This window comes from Pelobates fuscus, chromosome 11 (genome assembly GCF_036172605.1).
Source record: "Pelobates fuscus isolate aPelFus1 chromosome 11, aPelFus1.pri, whole genome shotgun sequence".
Taxonomy (NCBI): domain Eukaryota; kingdom Metazoa; phylum Chordata; class Amphibia; order Anura; family Pelobatidae; genus Pelobates; species Pelobates fuscus.
This window is the reverse complement of record NC_086327.1, coordinates 46083708-46107436: the sequence shown is the minus strand read 5'-3', so window position 1 is coordinate 46107436 and position 23729 is coordinate 46083708. Positions and strand designations below refer to the sequence as shown.

The 23729-nt window shown below is 40.9% G+C and overlaps 1 protein-coding gene across 1 annotated transcript; it reads right to left on the bottom strand.

The window, feature by feature from the left end:
• Positions 1-500: 500 nt before the first annotated feature.
• On the bottom strand, positions 501-19465 carry KDELR1 (KDEL endoplasmic reticulum protein retention receptor 1). Its single transcript, XM_063435952.1, has 5 exons — positions 19237-19465; positions 6793-6893; positions 4453-4611; positions 2300-2552; positions 501-791 (listed from the first exon to the last, which is right to left on the bottom strand). The coding sequence occupies exons 1-5, from the start codon at positions 19325-19327 to the stop codon at positions 757-759; spliced, it is 639 nt and encodes a 212-aa protein (XP_063292022.1). The 5' UTR covers positions 19328-19465; the 3' UTR covers positions 501-756.
• Between the last annotated feature and the right edge of the window lie 4264 nt (positions 19466-23729).

Here is a 23729-nt window from a genome sequence, read left to right as displayed (position 1 = left end):
AAAAAAAAAAAAAAAAAAAAAAAGTTTGCATAGGGAGATCATCAAATCCTACAAAATGTTTAATGTGCCTGTCCAAAAATACAGTAGGGGAATCAGACATAAATGTAATTATATCAATAGATCTGCAGACATATATTATTTATCCCCTCTTAGTAACTGGAATTGTAAAAACAATGTTTTGTGATTAATACAAATGCCAAATAACCTGTGATTAAATCAAGGATAAGCCCAACAACACTTTCTAGGAAAGCTTTATGTGTGTATATGTAAATGTGTATATATATATATATATATAAATATATATATAAAAAAATTATGGGGAATAGTAAAAGTTGGCTACAGAAAATGTGTATTTCTCGGTACATAACGTCACCTGCAAAACATACTTTGGATACAAGATAAGAGAAATAAAATATAATCAGAGAAAACAGATGTAGCAGGAGGAAAAACTAATTTGGAAGTTTTTTTGTTTTTTTTAAGGCCCAAACTACGAACAGTAGACCTATTTGTGTCCAGTTTCTATAAGAAAGTGTCAAAGGCCAACATGAATATACATCTTCTGGAAGGGTCTTTTTTTTTCCCCCTTGGTATCACTTGAAGAATCACAGATAGTAAATAGTTCTTGTTCACCACCATTATGCCCTGAATAGTGTAGGTTCAGTGATACATTTCCTCTTTTCGGCATCACTGACTCGAGTCAGTGGGGACTGAAAGAGTTCACACTAAAGAAGAGGGCAGTTTGGGCACGTTATGTTCTTATGCTGGTAAACTGAGCTTCTTTCCCTTTAAAACTGTAGACAAAAAATAAAAACAAAATGAATTGAACTATAACAGCATTACTGATAATTCAGTTAACAAGTACATTATATCTTGCACAGCAAATAAACATTCAAAATACATAGCTATGGAAAAAAAAGTCTAAAGTATGTAAAGATTTGTGCTGAAACAGAGAAACAATCTAGGCACTATGATGGTTTTCATCTCAATGAAATGGTTACAGGGCGTGGAGCATTTTCAGACAGTTTAACAGTGAATCAGGATCCTTGGCTGCACACAATCTAGCGACCATTGGTGGTATGGCTAAGGCAGAAATTACCAATTCATACTAGCAATAGGTTGCACCAGCGCCAGACAGAGCGGACGGCTGACACTCAGCCAATGACTACTGCTCAGGCTAATTCTCTCTTAAATTTCTATTTAAATCGGCACTTTTATAAACTGTCACAAGTATGACAAACTCCAGACACATCATGCACTTCAGTGTGCCTTGTGTGTCTGGAATGTTCCCTTAAGATAATTTCCTGTGAGTAGATAAACTAGGTTTATAAAAAAAATAGATGTTTTACACAATGACAGGCAGAAAAACTTGGGAGCTCATGGTAGTGCTGCCCTTTTATAAGAGTTGGACGGGAGGAGATTGGATTTGGTTTTATTTTAACATTTGCAAAGCTACCTTGTCGTCCTGTAAGAGAGGAAAAGGCAACTACTGGCCATTTGTGATGACTGCTGCTTGGACATATGGAATATCAGGGTTATGAACCAACTGGAGAAATGGGCCAAGCATGGTTTTATATTAAAGGGGCACTATGGGCACCCATACCAACGCTTTGCATTAGGACATCCAGCGTCACACAAAACCCCATTGGAAAGTCTTAATACGATCGATCGCACATTAGGCCACCCGCAGGCAGAGCCTGAACCAGCGCCGAGGGAGATCGACACAGGAATCAGGTAAGTGATTTCTGTAAGTTCAACCTTTCAGATAACAATTTATACTATTGATCTATTCCACAAAATAGATCCTTATATTCCTCACCATCGTCATAATCCGATTTCTCCTTGGATCAACAAGCTATATATTAATTATGTCCTTGAATATTTAGCTTTTGTTTTTTTCTTCAAAGCTTACAAAACGTTTGACATTTATCTGGATCTGTCACGCTCCAGCATCCCTTCCAGCTTACAGTGATATGCTAAAGTAGAAGTTTCTCTTTCCACGTTAACATGACAACTGTGGACATTTTCTTCTTTGACTGTATTATTTTAATGTACAGCATGATAGTCATATTTAAAATTACCACTTATTGACCAGAGACATAGTTATCAAGCCAATTATAATAACTCCTGTCCACTTTATGCTTCTTATGACTTATGTATGCAATTATTGAAGTGAACAAAAAACCTTTACTAGACACAAACGATCATTTCCACTGACATTACCATATGCCTCTTTCATCAAAGATGATATATGTAAACCCATACACAGTATAAACTAATCCTGTTATATATTCCATCTTACCTTTGGTAATGTACAGGTAAAAGAAATCGCAGTAAAGTATGGTTTGCACCAGTCCGGCAACAATAGCAATGAGGTCAAAGAAGCCTTCAAACTGGTAGCGCCATATCCAGTTGAAGAGATAAAGGGTACGGTAGATTCCCAAAGCAAAGAGGTAATGGCTGGTGATCGTTTCAGCTTCACCAGTTTTACTGACCATAAACAGCTGGGGCAGTATGGCAACAGACTCAAGGTAGATAGAGAAGGTCCAAAGAATCTGTTAGATAAAAAGCAACAAAAACATACATAAGAAACATAACTTAGTGACTCACCATTATTTAATGCAGACTGTGTGTCTCTACATTTTCAATTGAGTAAGGGTGGGCCTAGGTGCAGGATTAAACCATTTATGACCTTTACGTTGCAGCTACTTACAGTAGAGAAGCCAGTTGAGGGTCTAGAAACTAAGCGACCAGAGCCTCTGCCAACATCATAAAGTTAAGCACAGCTACAGAGAACTGTGGTTTGGCTAGTTCTGAACACAGCACCATAAAGTCATTACAGAGATAGAGCTGTGGGGCCGCTGTGTTTAGAAGTAGCCCAAGCATTACTCCCGGACACTAGGAATGAGACCTCTCCAATAAGGAGGGGACCTTAGGAAATTAGAATGACATAGTTACATAGTAACTCCACTTGGGAGGGGACCTTAGGAAGTTAGAATGACATAGTTACGTAGTAATCTAGGAATCTAAAACCCATTCAACATCAATAGTTGGGAAGAGAATCAAGCAAAAGGGCATGGGTAGATGAAACATGGATGGATGAAAGAAGGGACATGTGGAAAAAAACATGGATAGGTAGGGGAAAGGGGTACATATACACTCTGTGGCAATCACAACCACACATACAAACATCAAATAATACACCCTACACATTAACATTCCGTGCTGTGAACCAGGTATAAAAAATACATGCAGTTCACGTGTGTTTTAAGGTGACTTGCAAGTTACGACTTGAATTTATCAGGCCTTGTAGACTGTTCTACATAATAGGATGTATTACATGTAATATTACACAATGCATATTAATGATGACCGCATATTGCAATTTTATGCTGATTATTTTCTATAAAAAAAAAAATGGCACTCTACTGATGCAATCCATGTTATATAGATACACTGTGCTAAGGACAGATGTGTACCTTTTTAATTAAATACTCTATCTAAATCATGGACAAGCTAGGGTTAAAGAGCAACTTCATGCAACTATAAAAATAATTAGCAAATTTGTAGTGCAACCCATTACAGTTACAGATGGTGCTATCGGACTTGTGTATGTATGTGTGTGTGTATATATATATATATATATATATATATATATATATATATATATTACACCCAAAGCAATGCTTTAAATATATTTCTCCATTACTGTTAGGATGCTCTGACCGTTGTCCACTCCAGTCCCCAATGTATACTTTTAAAAGTGTATATTCCAAGACAATTATAGTTTATGCTGATAAATGACAGAGAGACAGTAGGCAGAATGCCACTAAACCATTAACTCTGGAACACTTTGATAGAGATCCAGATTTTTTTTTTTTTTAATCTTTCTAACGATGTTACATGGCTTAGCCGCCTTCTCAAATCACAAAACACTAAAGAGGTGTTAGTTTAAACATTTGTAGTTTTGAACCAGTAAACAATTACTAAACCAATTAGTATAATTTTATAATTGGCCCCAAAAGATTTGCCAGTGTAGAGCAAGGCAGTACAGAATGCTTTGAATATCAGATGATTCCTGCACAGATATTACGATGCCCAAGGGAAAAAGTAATAAAAAAATAAAAAAAATAAAATAAAACCAAAGCACGAGGCAGGGTGGTCTGTACAATGTATAAAAGTGTAGTAGTGGGGAAATGGAACTAAGAATGGATGGTATGAAGTGAGGTTTGTGTGCAGATGTGTTTAAGAAGTGAACAGCAGGTCTTTAAAGAAGGCATCTTCCGCTGGACCAGCAAACAAGGAGCTGACTGTGTAGAGCAATTGATGCTGTATTCTTAACAAAATAGCCAAAATAGAGCTAGACCACTGTGTAAGCAGAGAGAACTTTGCGCACGGCCGACTATTCTACAGAGTTATTGCTGGCACTACGTAAGATTTGACTGCTCTGGTTACCTCTAGAGGGGTGAAGTCGTGGTTAACAAGGAAGGACAGGATAGCTGTAGGAATAATAAGGAACTCCACACGAAATGTATCATGGTTCCCATCATACGTAGCTTTGAATTTGCTGTAGATCATCCATACTGTAGCATATGAACTAGCAACGTACACCACCTGAGGAGTTACAAAAAGACCAACAAATTAATAAGAAATAAAATAACGTTCCCATAATGAGCACAAGACAGCACTCTTGTTGTTTTGTTTAAGATATCTAAGTGTTCGGTTACAAATTATAGCAAACCAATAGGGACAAGGCCTGTGTCCTGCATGGAGTCATTTTATCGCTATTATCCTGCCTTACCTGCTACTAGAGCAGTTATGTTTCTAAAACGGAGATCTGTTACCAAATGATCATCTACAAAATGATGCTGCTTTGACGGCGGACAACGTTGACTTGTAACTGACTTATTTATTAAAAATATTAAATTAAATGTCCTGCTATGAACACATTGTTTTGAAACAAACAGACAAAAATAATATTTATATATATTTATTTATGAGGGTAGCGTGTTGGCTAATTTGTTCATAGTCTATCACTCTGCTCTTCATCTTGTTTTTATTGATGCTACATACTGTTTGTTTCCAAGAGAGCTTGCTATAAACTTGTATGTACTGCATAAGTGCTTTAACCAAGGTTATGCAAACTCTGCAATGTTCCAATTTTATACTTTAACAATTACAACTTCAGAAAAACAAAGATTACAATGCACAGCCCATAATTGTATTTAAAAAATGCTATAGTGCTAAAGGAGGAGCTAGCACTACGGAAACCATTAGAAGAGGCTACAGAAATCATGCCTCAGGGCTTCAAAAATACAGTATAAATTAAAGGCTCAGTTAACCATCACAATTCGAAATAAAAATGTATGCAGTTTGACAGATGGCATAAAACCCAAGCCCATATTAAAGCACAGCATGCTGTTAGCCCTCACGTTGCTCTGTGCATGTGAAAATATTGAAATTTTTTAGTGCTGGTACTTAAGCAACAAATGAGTTGCTGTAAACATACTATATAACTCCAGTATAAGCTTGGAGACCTTTGGATTATTTATTAAACACATTTTTTATTTCTAGCTTGCCTATATTGTACTAAATTTTAGAGATCGGTTCTCAAGTCTCCTTAATGCACTGCTTCGTTAAATAAGAACAGACATGCAGGAAAAAATGGGCAAACTACCAGCCTTAATTTTTAAGGTAATACTCAAACAACAAACAAAATAGTATAGCCCTTTTATAAATGGTGCAAATGTTAAAGAAAACAAAACAGAACTGCATCTATATATGGAGAATACACTAGACTGGTCAGAGCTCACACTTGACCAAAGCATGAAAATTAAAATAAAGAGGCCTTGTCGTAAGTGAGGAACAATGTCTCATGGAAGTATTTTATGGAAAAATGCACAAAGAGGCAGAGTTTTTCAGCTTCTGCAGTCACAACTTGCAATTTTTTTTAACAGTTGTAGTTATCAAAAACGGAGTTTAAAGTGACACTCCGGGGACCATAGCAACTTCTTCGTAATGCACTTATCCGATTAGTAGAATCCCATTGAGGAAAAAAAAGAGTGGAAAATGGCACAGATAAGGCTCAAAGCGTCAGCTGACACTGGCAGCAGTGACTGAGCCGAGGCTTCCTGATTAAAGTCGGTGTATTGAGTGGAAGTACAGATGCAGAGCGATTGGGTGCTGGCTGAGGACATTGAAGTTAAATAGTCTGGTAAGCCCTTCAGAAAAGCCAGAGCACAGGAACTCCTTATACCTTAAAGCGGCACTGTCATGCCGAACTTACCTTTCCTCAATCTCTTCCTCTTCTCCCTCTCTCTCGGGATCTGTTATTCTTTTCTTCCTGTCTTCTTTAGTTTTCTTTAAAATCATAAGACAAAGTAGGGACTCTTTGCCTTATGGAGGATTCCTCCGCTTGACCAGCTCTGACCAGCGGAGGAGCAAAGTGTGCTTCATTTCCGCTGGTCAGAGCAATTTTCCCATGATCCCTAGCTTTACTCCCTGTTCCCAAAATGCTTCCTGTCAGTATTGCCGAACGTCCTGTCACTTAGACAGAACGCCGGCAAAACTGCCGAATTGCATCCTAACAGAATGAGCACTGTTTCTCCATTGGTGTTAGGATGCAATTCGGTACTTTGTTCGTATCGGAATTTCATTCTAATGAATGAAACTCCGATCCTATTCATTGCCACGGTATGAGGGAGCTATCTACTAAAAGGCTGAAAGACCTAAACTGGCTGAAACTGGCTGAAAGACCTAAATAAAAAAAAATAATTAAATAAGATAGACTTTTACCTTCATTGATGAATTGTAGAGGGAGATAAAATTTGTAAACAGGTCTAGGTATCGAGTAGTGAAAACAATTGCAAAAAGAATCTGACTTTTCCCAGAGATACCTGGAGAGAAAAAAAAAAAAAAATGTATTAGCAACGAGACTATTTATTCCAGAATTATACTTTGTGTAATAAAAATCTAAAAACAGTAACCTGAAGGATGTAATATTCAGTGAAAGTAAATATTTTGCTACATGTATAAAACAAAACATCTCTCTCAAAACCCATACACGTTATCGGTTGATTTCATATCATTAATTAGAATACAGAACAGGTTTCATTTCTGGTTGCTTGTGTTGGATACATTTCATTTAAAATGTTGAACAAAATTTAACAACCTGTTCCCGAGCACAAATTTCAATTATGGTATCCTGAAAATATTATCACTTGCTAATTCCTGGAGGATCCTTCCTATCAAGGAAACTTCAATTCAGCTCTCCCATGAGTCTCCTTCTCTAGAGCTTCCTCCTTCCTCTCGTACATGGCTCATGCATTTAATGACTCCCTATGTAATAATCATTATTCTGCTTGTGTGCTTAGTATGATCATGAGCAAGCCATAATTCATATTTATAACCATCTTATGTCAATCTAGTGCAAACGCAGATATGGCAATTCATATGCAGAGATTTACTGCTTGTGCAAATATGTAACCTTTAAAATATCTTTAGTATTTATAATGGCATAGAAAAATATAGCAGAAAGAAATGAATATACTACATGTAGTGCAAAAAGCTATTCATCACTCCCAGTATAATTCCAATATGCGTACTGTAACACCTAGCAGATTTACTTTCCATGCAAATATGTTTATAAAGGAACAGTTATAATGTACGGTATATTTATAACCTCTTCTTATGTATTAAGGAAATATTGCATTACAAAAGAATAACTTAATTTGCAGCAAACCTTGAATCAGGAAATAGCTGTGGTCTTTCAGCCAATCCTGGCTTTTCTACAAACACAGGCACAATCATGCACTATCTGATTCTGACTCATTAGCAAACAGCAGCATAATGATTAAATATTTCAGTAAGTAAGGATCGCCAATTAAAAATACATGCATTCAACATACTGACACACACACACACACACACACACATACATACGCACACACATACACCACCCATGTATTATTTTATTATTTGCATCATCTACTTCACAATTTTAAATGTCAAAGGTTTGGATGTGATTAATCCTGGTCAAGAACCAAGCTTAAAAAAAAATAAAAAATAAAAGACTGAAGAACCCATCTTCAGAAAACATTATTACCTTACATCCTTTGCAAGTGGTTAGGATCTAAATGGTCTGTTTCGACATTAAAGCATCTCTGTCACTGTCTGAGGTCTTCACATATTTTACAACAACCCCCAACGGTGACCGCTCTAATGAAGGTCTGTTTGGTAGAGAGGAAGGTAAGTGTACGTGCTGCCGCCATGGTCTTACTGACGATCTTCTTTGTCACATCAGCATTGATCACAGCCGGCAGGGGGGCATGCAGGTTGACTTGATTAGGGTCTTTTCTGACCCTCTGGGTGCAGGCTCACTTATATGGATTTAAAGAGCTATACGCAGTTCTCACTTTGAGTGATGCACGCGGCTCATATGTCAGTCTGGAGCCACTAATTGCGGCTTAAGCGACAGAGAGGACTATCAAAAGGGCTAATTCCCAGCTGGTACTTTTAATGCATTATGGTCTATGCAGTCATTGGGCGTAAAAGCCTTAAACGATGGCATAGACAGTCATGCAGCCCTTAACCTTCAGTGGTTAAACTTGGCCTTAGATGTGCGAATATTTGATACCACAAAAACAAAGTATTTTTGTATTCAACACTAATCAAAAATTATCTGTGCGAGCGAATGCTTAATTATGGTCTCATTGTTTTATGGCCTTTTTTTATTATCGGAATGGACAAGAAAAAATCCCCCCAAAAAACAGAAAACAAAATGATATTTAAACTATTGTGTTGCGTACAATTACTAAATTAATTTAACATAGAACCCTGCAATACATGCTTGCACTGGTTAACATAAGTTCGATTTATTTCCCTAACCTTTTACCAACTTTTTTGATTTCATGCAACCATTGCAATACTGGTAACGTATACTGTCATTTTTGTTGTTGTTTTATTATTATTATTGATAGTTAATTGGAAAAAACCCTGACTTGAGCGAAGGCGATTCATAAATAACCAATTGTGATTCATGCTGACATACTATAAAATAAAATACTAATACTTTATTTTCAGTGTTCAGCACATGCTTTTAAATTGTATTTATTATATTTAGCTTTTCAAAGCACGACAGCTAAAATGAATGGTGCTGGGATTGCATCTCATCCTGAGTTGTGTTTCAGAGCTGTTGTACACAGCAAACAAGCTCCAAGGAATCTTTGTTGAATGCATTTGCATATGTCCAGCCAGAGTCCCTTGCAGTAGTAACATCACTGCAAATTTGAGATTTACGTCTATCTTCTGTCCGTATTCCCACCTTCAAGACTTCTCGAGGGCTGCACCGTTCCTGTGGAACTCAATTCCCTCACCCAGTCTCCAATCCTTAAAAAAAATCATTAAAAACATACTTCTTCATAAAAGTGCATCAATTAAACTGTTAATAGCTCCCAACTGATTCCTCTCTTGCAACTGTCACTAGTCTAATACTATCCTTACCTTTTGTGTCACTTTACCCCACTCCCTCTAGCATGCAAGCTCATTGAGCAGGGCCTTCAACCCCTCTGTTCCTGTGTGTCCAACTTGTCTGGTTACAACTAGATGTTTGTTCGTCCACCCAAGTGCTGCGGAATTTGTTGGCGCTATATAAATAATAAAATAATAATAATAATAATAATAATTTCTGTGGAAAAAGCAAGACTTATGACTTAGTGTGTGAAGATCTAACAATGTAATGACTATCTACGGACTTCATGTGGAAGGGATTTTCAATTACTTTTGTGTGTGTATGTAGGTGTGTATGCATATATAGTTTAAAAGCAAATAGAATGTTTCTAAAAGGAAAGGGGAATGCACTCTTTATTAAATTTTAATGTAATTAACATTAATTTACGATTTACTATGAACGAAAGTTAATTAAATGCAGGTGTTCTTCATAGTAAATTGTGTTAGGGGCTTTCCAAGTGGTATGCCGGAAGAGGAAGAGTACTCACACCGAGGTACCCACAGCTTTGGTATGTGCTAGGCAAAAAAGCAGGAAGGACACCTTTACAGGTCCAGCCTCCAATTTCTTTAAAGGGACATTATAGTGCTAGGAATATAAATCTGTATTCCTAACGCTATACAATCCTTGTCCCTAGTTACATTTTGCCATCCATCTGTGAAGTATGATGTAAAAACAAAAAAAAAAAAAAAACAACACCTTTTCTCCAGTGTCTCCCTTTATGCTGCCACCTAATCCTTGCCACTAGTGATGTCCCGAACAGTTCGCCGGGAACCGTTCGCCGGCGATGTTCGGTCCGCCCCCTATTCGTCATCATTGAGTAAACTTTGACCCTGTACCTCAGTCAGCAGACACATTGCAGCCAATCAGCAGCAGACCCTCCCTCCCAGACCCTTCCACCTCCATGACAAATAGGGGGCGGACCGAACACGCTATGTTCGGGACATCACTACTTGCCACATATCATGTCACCCAGCACACAAAACACACCACAAAACGCCAGCATACACCCAGCCACCACACACACTCTGAAGGACAACAGACAAGACACTAAACAACACATTCTTGCCAATTATATCCGAATGGTAAAACTAAACAAAATAGCCAGCTGTGACTATAACCAAGTTTGAGAATTTTTCCAGATTAGGTAATTATGATTTATTTACCGAATAACCCTATCAATGTCCAGGTCTAAGCATGGTTCCCAAATGTTCTAATTGAAATAATTTTATGTCATGAAAAGTTGATTATCATGATGGACATTTTAGGGTCTTAGATTTACCCCGCCAGAATTAATGGACCTCCTGTGTAAACTGATAGTAGCTATGCCACGAATGCTATAAATTTACACACAGCCCAGTTCACTATTTAGTGAACCAGGATAAGAGCACAGTCCACACATGCTTCATGGCTCAGTTCTCTATCCTGCAAAGTTAAATCTCAGACCACGATGTGTGTGCACTTGAGGCAAGCACTAGTAGGACAAATTACGCTGATCGGTTACATATTTTGCCAGGTCCCCCAAAGTGACATCTTTAGTTAGTGTCCATTGGCCCTGGGGTGCAGTGGAAAGGCAGCTTTACATACCCAAAGCTGTTCCTTGTGGCTACCTCCATATTCTTCCTGCAGACCCTCTTCAGTACCTGATCTACCAGGAACTGCATCAGTACCATACTCTAGCACATGTGCGAGTGCACAACACGGAGACCTATGGAAGATCCCACGAGACAATGAAGCCTCAATAGATCAGATCTTGTGATGAGCAAGATGATGCCTGAATCCTTCAGCCATCACTTGTGTCAGCTGCTGGGAATGGACAAAAGTTGACAGAGGAGCTCTGCCTTTTTTCAACCCCAGTCTTACCCATAAGACAAAATAGTGGCTACTTTGTCCTTTAGAATCTTTGGATTGTGTTGGAATTCCAAGAAAAGTCCAAGCAGTCAGCATGAGTATTCCGTAAAGATGATATATATGATATATATTTAAGAAAACCTCAGATGTAACATACCAACTTTAATATCAGGAAGCCATAACTGAGCTTTTAGTCTGTCTAGTTAAGAGCTCTGATGTTGTGTCTTATACTAAGCTACTCACAGAATGGAGAGTAGGTGTGGGTTACTTTCTGCACATCAGCTGTTTACAGTGATCATTTAAAAGCTTTTAACTTTTATGGGTTTTTCATGAAATCCAGTAACTGAAATGAATATTGCAATCTTGTTAAAACTAACATCGATCGCATTAACTTCAGTGCGTTCAGGCTGGGAACTCTATTGATTTGTGCATTTAGGTACAAACGGGCTGTTCGCGGGTTTTTCCCGTCCGGGCCTATTCTGTAGATAGCGTTCGGTGGCTTCCGCACGAACTGGCTGTTTGCGGGGTTTCCTGTTCACACACAGCATTCGGTAGATTTAAATGAACAGACCGTTCGTGGAATTCTCAGTTTGCATCTATTGACATTCCCTTTTCCATTCGGATTTGTTTTCCCTCCAACGCATTTCGCTGGCTTTTTACACCATGTTAGCCCCGGTTCTCGCAAGACCCGTGGTGGCCATCTTGTTGGTGTTGTTAGTCGTGGATTTTACTCCCATCACGAAGAGGCTTTCTGTGTTTCTGAGTTTTGCAGTCCAGCTGTGCTGTGCATACTGTCAGGGACCTGGTCAGGATGGTGTAATACCCCTGGGGAGTGGGACTTCCAGTCAGGTATACCCTAGTATTCTGGCAAGGGATGAGCCCCCATTTGGGTAATACCCAGAGTGCTGCTGAATGGAAACTGTATTTGCAGTTCCGATTATCCTGGGTGAGCCCCAGTGATCATAACAAGAGTTTACTTATTACCACACGCCATTAGTCTGTGAGTGAAGGCCCACGGTCTGCTTATGTCCCTCCCGACCATTCCCTATACCGCTCATACCTGTGCCTGTTAGAAGCAGTATTTGTACCCGTATAAGCCTATCATGGAAGACACCCATGGATGTGCAGGCTATGATAAACGCGGCAGTGGTCGCATCTCTGGAAAAATCTATGGCCAAAGATTTTTACCAATGGCCTCTGACCCAGTCATGCAGGCCCCAAAACGCTCCCAAGCCAGAGACGACTCAGATGAGTCGGATGACTCCTCCAGAGAGAGAGAGCACGCCCGGCAAAATGCCATTGGAAGGGTGAGGGCTCCAGGAACGTGCCCGGTAAGAGTAACACACCCCTCAAGCGCAATAAGCGCCCAACAAGTGCAAAAGAAAAAGAAAAATAACAACCAAAAAAAACAACATCCTGTAACAGTATTTATTGTAGGACTTGAAAGTAGAAATACAGGTTTGGAAAAAAAAAAAAAATTCTTTTAACAGTAAGTGGTTGAGCATCTGCCTGCTTGGTATGCTCTACCTAAGAGCATTCTATGAAACGCTAAATAACTGAACTGAGGGTTAATAACTGAACAATACCTAGTGGGTATGAACCACAAATGTGAAAGTAAAGTGCTTAAAGCAGAATTATATACACGTACTCCTGGACACCACTAAATAGGGGTAAGTGTATATACTTTTCCTTAAAGCACTCCGCTTTCAAATTCTGGGTTTTACATCCACTACGCAATGTGTAATTTATCATTCGGTGTAGTGTATAAGGAGACGACCCACACGAGTGTTATAGCAGCTTACTTATCTATAATATAAATTTTAAGTGTCAATTCACAAGCATTTTTCAATGCTTAATAAAAGTGTATTTGCAAGCTTGGCACTCTGATATATATCTGTCATAAGAGGGCATTAGCAAGGAAGAAAATGGTGGTATTTTTTATGCATTGTATTTCGGAGATTCTTCCCCTTTAAAAAGTAGTATATTCAAGAAGCAGACTATGGACTTGATATTCATGAACCTTGTAAATCAGGAAGATACAATCAGTTACCACTACTCAAAACCATTCATCTGTGAATAATGCCAAATTACAGCTTTCAAAGATTGTCCGCAGATGACACCAGTGGGAACATTTCAGGGAAAAATCTCATAAGATTCACAGCTGCAGTATCTCCACAGTACAGCCAGTTCATCATACAATCTGCTACATTCTGCAAATTTATTATGTAGTACCTTATAACCTGGCATAGAAATTTGCAGCTTGTCGCGGAAAATGAAAGCAGATAAACCAGCACCAAAGCCTAATTTCTCTACAAACAAAATTAATCTATTACAATGAACTTGTTCTATTTCCATGATAGCAGGATTGTCATTTTTCTGGGTAAATGTGAGCGGGCGTTTCAGTGTTTAAAAAAAGTATGCACTTTCTTAAAACGCTTACTACCACCATATATAAATATATATTATATTCAGAATTATAAATTCCATGTTAAGTTTAAGTTTATTTAACATTGCAGCACTAAGGGCAATAGAGATATTGCCGTCAGACCACATTAATTAGCTGAAGTGGTCTGGGTGCCTATAGTGTCCCTTTAGTACGTGTGTCAATTCAGTGAAAGTATGTAAATGTGTATCCCCACTGTGTGTCAGTATCCTCTGCGTGTATTATTTTACTTTTGCGACTTTTATACTTCAGTTTAGTAGCTCATATACTCCTCACATACACAATATTCACATTATTCCATATTTATTTAAAAAAAATATTCTTTACTGCATTTAAAATCAGGCTTGTTCTCCAATATGGGATTAATGATCAATGTCTATACGTTTTATTTGGAATTTAAAATCAATAGAAATTACTTTTGTGAGAAAAACTGAATTTTTCTGGCGCTATATAAATAATAATAATAATAATAATAATAAAAAGAGTACTTGGGATAATAATTTTTTATTTTAGACCTGCAAGATTGAGAAACACTGTTCTGGAGCACCCTTGCATGGGATGATCCACAAACGTAACGGAAAAATCTGCAAGTACTGTGCATTCCTATATTATCTAAATGGACCCAAAACCCTAAGGAAGGCTCCAGCACCTTGTTGAATTCACGCTTTCAAGAATTCAGGCTGCTGAGGTATAAAGGATCAGAAAAGTAAAAATCTGCTGCAACAGATGTTAAAGGAACACTCTGGAGAGCATAACAATTTCATCTCGATTCAAGTGTTATGGTGCCAGGAGGTCCTACTCATCTTACCTTAAAGGAACAATCCATTGATTTATTTCAGTATGTATACCCCAAAGAAACCATGCAGTAAAAAAAAAAAACCCAAAAAAATATTTGCAAATGCTGCACAGCTGTTATCTGCAGCCTTTGCAAGTCTTTCCCTCCTTCCCCAGCAGTAACTCCCAGTCTGTGCCAGGGTATACTCCAATCAGAAGCTTAAGCCTGTTATCTGCAGCCTTTTGCTAGCATTGAATAAGGCGTATAGGAACATGACATCACTCCGTTTACATGCTGGCAATGAAGCCAACGTGTTGGTGTCACAGAGAAGCCTTGGGGAAAGAGTCCCTAAAAAGGGCAGAAGGGGTTAAACTCCTTTTTGTCACTTACTTGGATCCAGAGCCGATGTTCCTCGGCGCTGGCTCAGGTCCGCCATCGCTCCTCCCTCACCAACTTCAGCCGGCTGGGGAGATGCAAGGCAATGGCCGCGCTCGCATTAGGATTTCCCTATAGGAAAGCATTATATAATGCTTTCCTATGGAGTTTTGGGTGACGCTGGACATCCCCATGCATAGTGTGAGGACGTCCAGCGTCCGTTAGGTGACCAAAAGTCGCCTAACAGCCTGAAAGTCTCTCTAGTGGCTGTCTGGTAGACAGCCACTACAGGTGGAGTTAACCCTGCAAAGGTAATTATTGCAGTTTCTTAAAAACAAGATTAAAGGGTTAAGGGACCTGGGACAGTGCACCCAGACCATTTTAGTAAGCTGAAATGGTCTGGGTGCATATAGTGTTCCTTTAATGAAGAGACTGGGCAGAGTGCAAGGGGGCCGGAGGTGGGTGTAAGTGTAACATGAACAGTATCACGCACAAAGATGGGGCATTTAGGTATCCTCTGATATCCCATGACAGGTTCATTTTACAATAAACCTCAAAGAAAACAGAGCATTGCCTGAAAAAAAGTTAAAACAAATTATAAGCAATTTTAATGCTTCAATCAATTTGGTGACGAGAAGTGACGATTCCGCTTTACGCAATAATACATGTATTTTAGAAATACATTTTTATAATTAAAAAATGCTATGGTCTTGTTGCATTTTCCATTAAATAAATGTAAGTGAGAAAATGTTAAGCCACCTATAAAATGTTCTTCCCTAACTTCACCCCACAAAAGTCAAGTTATTATTCATAGTGTCTGTATTTAGCTATTTTAATACTCGTAAATTTTGTCTGCAGTTTCCAGAAGTCAAATTTCTTATTTTCCAAGATATTCCCTCTATCATGGGTGTTTGCTCCCACACTTTTAATAACAGAACTCTGAATTGTGGATCGATAAGGGAATTGCAAATGTTTGGCCAAAATCTGGAAAAATATTTATTTGCGTTGGTCTAAAATTTGCAATCCCATTGTCCACACAACCAGAATGTAGAGTTAAATGGATAAACCGTATTGTTTTCAGAGACAGAACTTCCCTGCTTCTAGGCAACTACTTCAAATGAAATGTAAACACCTCTAACTGAATGTTGGACTTCATTCAGAAAGCAATGGCATTACTTACATCTATGGAATGTGGGAGGTAGAGATGTCCCGAACAGTTCGCCGGGAACTGTTCGCCGGCTAACATAGCTTGTTCGCGGTCGCCACGGCGGGCGAACATATTCGATGTTCGGTCCGCCCCCTATTTGTCATGGAGGTGGGAGGGAAGGTCTGCTGCTGATTGGCTGGAATGTGTCTGCTGACTGTGAGGTACAGGGTCAAAGTTTACTCAATGATGACGAATATGGGGCGGACCGAACATCGCATATGTTCGCCCACCGCGGCGACCGCAAACAAGCTATGTTCGCCGGCGAACTGTTCGGGTCATCTCTAGTGGGAGGTGCGGTAAAAGCAGTTCTGCAGGAAATTTAGATGAGTGCCTCCTTTTCAGAGACATCAACTAAAAGTATGCAGGAACTGATAAAAAAAAATAAAAAATTATAAATATTTATGTATTTCAGTAAACTGGGATAAAATGGTCAAAGGCAAACAAAAAATAAAAAAAAATGTACTACTACCTTTAAACAAAAAAAATATAATAAAAAAAAATATTATTTAAAAAGCATCTCGATAAGATCTTTAGTTTGACCACTGTATTTTCTAGTGGGCTATTTATTTGGTTTGACAGTGTCCGCTAACATTTAGTGAAAATTCTTTGCAGAGATTATTCTGTTGCCATCTTTGTGCATTTACACACATGTTCTGAAATAAGATGATGTGCATCATCTAAATATCATACAACAGATTGTTTCTTTTTGTGTGTCCTGCACAGATAGCAGCTCCAGAGGTTTGTGTTTTAACAATACTCACAGAAAGCCACGTAAATTATGCAAAACAAATATAATTATATATCTTATACTATCCTGATTATGCACACTGGAGACACAAGTGATGAGCTTCTCCCTTGCAGGGGAGGCATTTATCTCTCCTCCCTGCCTCCTTATACCCTATGTTTTGTTTAAAGGACCACTCTAGTGCCAGGAAAACATACTCGTTTTCCTGGCACTAGAGTGCCTTGAGGGTGCCCCCACCCTCAGGGACCCCCTCCCACCCGGCTCTGGAAAGGGGAAAGGGGTTAAAACTTACCTTTTTCCAGCGGTGGGCGGAGAGCTCTCCTCCTCTTCTCCTCCCCGTCGGCTGAATGCGCACGCGCGGCAAGAGCTGCGCGCGCATTCAGCCGGTCACATAGGAAAGCATTCATAATGCTTTCCTATGGACGCTTGCGTGCTCTCACTGTGATTTTCACAGTGATAATCACGCAAGCGCCTCTAGCGGCTGTCAATGACACAGCCACTAGAGGAAATAGGGGAAGGCTTAACCCATTCACAAACATAGCAGTTTCTCTGAAACTGCTATGTTTCTGAAAAAATGGGTTAACCCTAGAAGGACCTGGCACCCAGACCACTTCATTAAGCTGAAGTGGTCTGGGTGCCTAGAGTGGTCCTTTAATGTTTTTAGAAATACTCTACCTGACACTCGCTCCCCTTACTGGCTCATACACATGCTCTCGGAGTCGGTTACATGGTCCAATCAAAATGCTTTTCTATGAAGCATTTGATTGGACCTTGCAACAGCTCTGGTGATGTCAGACAGGGAGTAGAGAGATTTTACAGTTTAGAGGGGGGTCCATTTGAAATTCCCTAATCAATTACGGACAATTCTTGCATTAGTGAATAAATGGTTAAGTTCACAATTCACTAGCACATGCATAGATAGATTAAATTTTATTTTAAACAGGTGCTTTTGTTTTTTAAGATTGATACTGTGAAATAATGCAGAAAAACACTTTCGTGGGTCAAGAATTTTCTCTTATAACCTACCCTGAGGGAAACCAAAGATTGATTTTTATTGCTTAAAGGAACCCTAGGGCAAAGCAGCAATCACAGGGGGGATTGGAGGACAAAGCTATACTGGATAAATGAATAGATCAGTAAAGCTCCCAAGACACGATAACCACAACAGAGAAAACACATGCAGTGTTATTCACCAACGTGAGATTTTAAAGTAATTTGAACTTTTAAGTACCCAAACTGTAAACATGGAATGTGTCCAGTTCACCTATTTTCATCTTGATTTGTAAATGTACTTTGGATTCTCACTTTGGTGGATAACCCTAATCAAATCCAGTACCACAGGATTGACATACAAACTACAAGTATAACTTTTTCAGTACATTATATTCACAATATCTATTACAAAATAGATATGCTACTGAACTGTGTTGCAGGCTAAATCACAATTTATACATTGAATATGTGTACCTAGACTCCTAGAGTGGCCACTAGTTTTATCAATAGACTTGTATGACAAATACAGGTACCTGATTTCCCTACAAGATGCAAATTGTGCAAGCATGCGAATTTTTAAAAAAAAGGGCATTGTGGCCAATATTGGGTCATTTTAAATGCAGCAGCCTATTCCAGAAACATGGTACAATTAAACAACACATAATTAAAACAAAATAATGTCCATTTGTAACTACAGGACCTGGAATTTTGAAGCATAAAAACCATTTAAAAGGCAATTCCATCCTTAATTAACCCTTAAAGAACAATGCCTGTGAAATCAACGTCCCTTAGTCAGCCATTCCTTTATCATTAGATTCAAGTCAGCCATGAACTTCCACGTCACCACATTAGTCTGTATCACAGCTTCCCCTCCCTCCCATCAAATCTCCCCTCACCATCACTATCCCTGCATGTTACCAGCTAACCCAGACTGGCATGTCATGCTATGGGCACAAATCGCTTTATTAACCCATGATACACACACAAGGTGGCACTCAGCTGGTTAACGTATTCTCCTCCCTGAGTTTGCAACACTGTTACAATCAGCAACAGGGAAGTTAAACCCCATAAATGCCAACCGTATTCAGAATAAATCCATGCGAAACCACAGAAAATACACCTTTAATCACAAATACATACTATGACATATTTTACATTTCTGGTCATTCTAAATCGGAACCTTGACACGTCATTCCTTTGTTATGGGATTGTAAGATGCAGAAACTGCACACAAACTAATCAACCAGACTACATCGACCCGATCAATAAATACTTTATCTGGGTGGGATATGTTCTGGGGGGGGGTTAAGTCTTTTTTATTTTAGCCCCCTTCCCTTGTTCTTACCAGCACAGGACCTGGTTTTCCAGATCTTCAGTAGCAGGATGAAGATGGCAGAGAGATGTGAAATGTCTCCCAGGAACCTGAAAATATTCATGGTGACACAGAGTGGGGTTTGAAGTTACTGGCTGTAATTTTAAATGATAATGCTGTTTCTTTAGGAAGGGATCGCTAGTGAAGGCTGGAGTGTTAGCTAGGCCTTGGGAGGGAGGAGGGGAGGAATGCAGAGGGGAGGGGAGCATGGAATCAGCTTTCTTTACTGCCCCCTACTGGAACCAGGAACTCAATCACTCCTCAATAGCTGCCTGCTCTCGTCTGCCTGCCTGCCTGCCTGTCTGTCTGACAGGGTGTAGCGTGTATCCTGGAGCTTCGATCCAGAACTTTCCCGAAATTACTTTTTTGTTCTCCCAACTAATTCACTAAAGTGCATAATGTCCAGATTCTAAAACGCATTTTAATATATAGGTAACGATAGCCAAACTGTAAAACAAAATTTTGGTCCGCACGTTGAAATGCACTTTGAATTAATTTGGGGAATTTATTCACCACATTCCAGAGTGGAGTCCATTAGAATCTGAATGGCAATTTCTGCAAGGGTAAAACAGCAATGCAGAGACTACAGCTGAGCAATTTTCTCTCTCTAGATATTGTTTTCAGTTCTTTACAGATCAGAGTTCAGTAAATTAACCCCTCAGTCTAATAGATTAACCCCTCAACTTCCAACACAGTAGTGAATAACCATGAATGGTCCAATGGAACAGTTCCACAATGACACATAAACACAACTGAATGTCTCCATGCAGGAATGGGTTTACCCTCTTTGCTGTGTGTGAAGGTTAATTGTGGTAGTTAGAAAAAAAAAATACTGGCCATGCTAATTTGTGTAATTAATTGTATACATGTGACATCATAGCACACTACGTCACCTGGTTTTACGCAACGTCTAATTTACTAAAATAAGAGGAAAATTCCTTAAATCAGTAATAAACTACTTACAATGTGTGTTCTGTGTCTGGCTGGGTAGCAACATGTATGTGTAGAAGGGTTTGTATACTGTCTAAATGAGTGTGTGCATAGCAGCGTGTGAATACTGTTTGAGTGTATGTGCTTCATTGTGTGAATACTTTGTCTAAAGGTGTGTGTCAGTGTCTGTATACTGTATGTGTGTGAGTCTGCTGTGTCTTTGTGTGGTATTGTGTATAGCAATGTGTTTATCTGCCATGTATAACAGAACTGGATATTCTGGCTCCATGTCTCGCATCACTTTCCCAGAGTCCCGTCAGAGAAAAATACCTTTGCCTTGACAGTATTTTTTGCAATACCGGCACTGATAGCCTCAAATGCCAGCTGTGCTGGTAAAATACTGTCCATGTGGCAACCTGAGGTGGCAGACATCCCAAGTCTTCCGGTAGGTCCGGGAGACTTCCGTATGTGTAGTGTGTCTCCCTGACAGGGCCGGTGCAAGGATTTTTGCCGCCCTAGGCAAAAGTAAAGTTTGCCGCCCCCCCCCCCCCCCCATGTGACATCACAATGCCCCACCCATATGATCTGCCATGTTAACTAACGCCAGTGCTACAGTGCCGCCGTGTTTACATTAAAAGGCCTGCAGGGACAGGCTATAGACACCAGAACCACTACATTAAGCTGCAGTGCTTCTGGGGACTATAGTGTTTCTTTAATGTCAGGTAAATTAGAGATTAGTGCCACGAATAATATGCTAGATTGCCTACTTACAACCAGATGAGGATGATGATGGGCTCTAGCTGCAGTCTGGCACCACTGGTCTGGTGTAGAACAGGATCTCTGGAGGCTGTTTGTAACTGTGGTCACAAAAATCAATGTTCTGGGAGAACGGGAAGCAGCTCCCTTTTTTGGGGGCCCTTTATACAGCTCAGGGTCCACCTTCATGTTCCACCAATGAGTTTGTTCACAGGGGGTGGAGTGTGTATGGGGATGTCCTGATATGTGTGTAAGGAATGCATTGTGTTAATCTGTGTTTGTATGTGTAAGGGCTGCAAGGTGTGTTTCTGTGTATGTACGGGATGCAGTGTGTGTGTCTGTAAGGGGTGCATTGAGTGTGTGTAAGGAATGCATTGTGTGTTTCTGTGTGTGTAAGGGTTGCATGATTGTGTGTGTGTGTGTGTGTGTGCGTGTGTGTGATGGATGTCAATCTCTTTCTCCCCCTCCCTCCCTTGTCACTCTCTTTCTCCCCCCTCCCTCCCTTGTCACTCTCTTTATCCCCCCCTCCCTCCCTTGTCACTCTCTTTCTCCCCCTCCCTCCTTTGTCACTCTCTTTCCCCCCTCCCTCCCTCCTTTGTCACTCTCTTTCCCCCCTCCCTCCCTCCCTTGTCACTCTCTTTCCCCCCTCCCTCCCTCCCTTGTCACTCTCTTTCCCCCCTCCCTCCCTTGTCACTCTCTTTCCCCCCTCCCTCCCTTGTCACTCTCTTTCCCCCCTCCCTCCCTTGTCACTCTCTTCCCCCCCTTGTCACTCTCTTCCCCCCCTCCCTTGTCACTCTCTTTTCCCCAATCCCTCCCTTGTCACTCTCTCCCCCCCTTGTCACTCTCTTTCTCCCCCTCCCTCCCTTGTCACTATCTTTCTCCCCCCTCCCTCCCCACTCTCTTTCACCCCCTCTCTTTCTCCCCCTCCCCACTCTCTTTCTCCCCCTCCCTCCCTTGTCACTCACTTTCTCCCCCCTCCCTTGTCACTCACTTTCTCCCCCTCCCTCCCTTGTCACTCTCTTTCCCCCCTCCCTTCTCACTCTCTTTCCCCCCTCCCTTGTCACTCTCTTTCCCCCATCCCTTGTCACTCTCTTTCCCCCATCCCTTGTCACTCTCTTTCCCCCCCATCCCTTGTCACTCTCTTTCCCCCCCATTCCTCCCTTGTCACTCTCTTCCCCCCATCCCTCCCTTGTCACTCTCTTCCCCCCTCCCTCCCCACTCTCTTTCTCCCCCTCCCTCCCTTGTCACTCTCTTTCTCCCCCCTCCATCCCTCCCCACTCTCTTTCTCCCCCCTCCATCCCTCCCCACTCTCTTTCTCCCCCTCCCCACTCTCTTTCTCCTCCCTCCCTCCCTCCCTCCCTCCCCCTTCCTCCCTCCCCACTCTCTTTCTCCCCCCTCCATCCCTCCCCACTCTCTTTCTCCCCCCTCATCCCTCCCCACTCTCTTTCTCCCCCTCCCCACTCTCTTTCTCCCCCCTCCCTCCCCACTCTCTTTCTCCCTCCCTCCCCACTCTCTTTCTCCCTCTCCCTCCTCCCCACTCTCTTTCTCCCTCCCTCCCCACTCTCTTTCTCCCTCCCCACTCTCTTTCTCCCCCCTCCCGCCTCCCCACTCTCTTCCCCCCCCCTCCCCCCTCCCTCCTCCCCACTCTCTTTCTCCCCCCACCTCTATTGTAGCGTGGCCGAGCTCTGTATGGTCCGCGGGTACAGGGAGCTTTTGTTTCCTGTACCCGGCTGGACTAACAGGAAGTGCACACTCAGTGTGCACTTCCTGTTAGTCCGGCCGGGTACAGGAGACAGATGCTCCCTGTACCCGTGGACCATACAGCGCTCGGCCACGCTACAGTGAGGGAGAGACAGGAGGGAGCGCTGAGCGCTTCCCTCCTGTCAGCCCCTCTCCTCATGCTGCGCCCGGGCGGTGCGCCCTCATGGACGCACCAGCCCGGGCAAAGCTGCAGCTGCCTGAGGCTCTCTGCAGAGCGCTCGGGCGGCTGCAGCATGAGGGGGGCTGGCGCTCCTGCCTAGTCCGCCTAACAGGTAGCGCCGGCCCTGCTCCCTGACACCCTCAAGTGTCAAACAATATCCCGGAAATCACACCCAATCTGACATACTATATATCTCAGATTGTGTGTGTGATTTCCAAGCTATTATATATGCTAAATGCCCTTAATAAATTAAAGGCATTTAGCATATCTTAAGGACCGCCTTCCCTTTCCATCCCCCTGAATTTTATTTGAGTGTGTGTGTATATATCTGTGTGTCAGTGTGTACATATGTGTGTCAGTGTGTATTTGAGTGAGTGTGTATGTGCCAGTGTGTGTATCTAAGTGTGTGTATATATCAGTCTGTGTATCTGTGTATTTGAGTGTGTGTGTATCTGTATGTCAGTGTGTAACTGAGTGTGCGTGTGCCAGTGTGTGTATCTGAGTGTGTGTGTGACAGTGTCCATATATTTGTCTCAGTGTCCGTATCTGTGTGTGTGTGTGTGTATGTATGTGTCAGTGTCCGTATCTGTGTGTCAAGATGTGTGCATGAGTCCATTTGTTAATAGTGTGTGTAAATAGTTGTAATATGTAAATAGTTGTATGTCATAATGAAATATCATGTCATTGTTCATAGATGTTTGGTGGCTGTGTGTGTTTTGAGACGTGCATGTGTGCATGGCAGTACACGCATGGGCTGTGGTGAAGCCACCTCCCTGAAATGAGCTTTTGCATGTTGGGATGTCTGAGGTGGTGTATGTGGGGATGCATACTTGGGGGTGGCTGATTATTGTGTTGCATT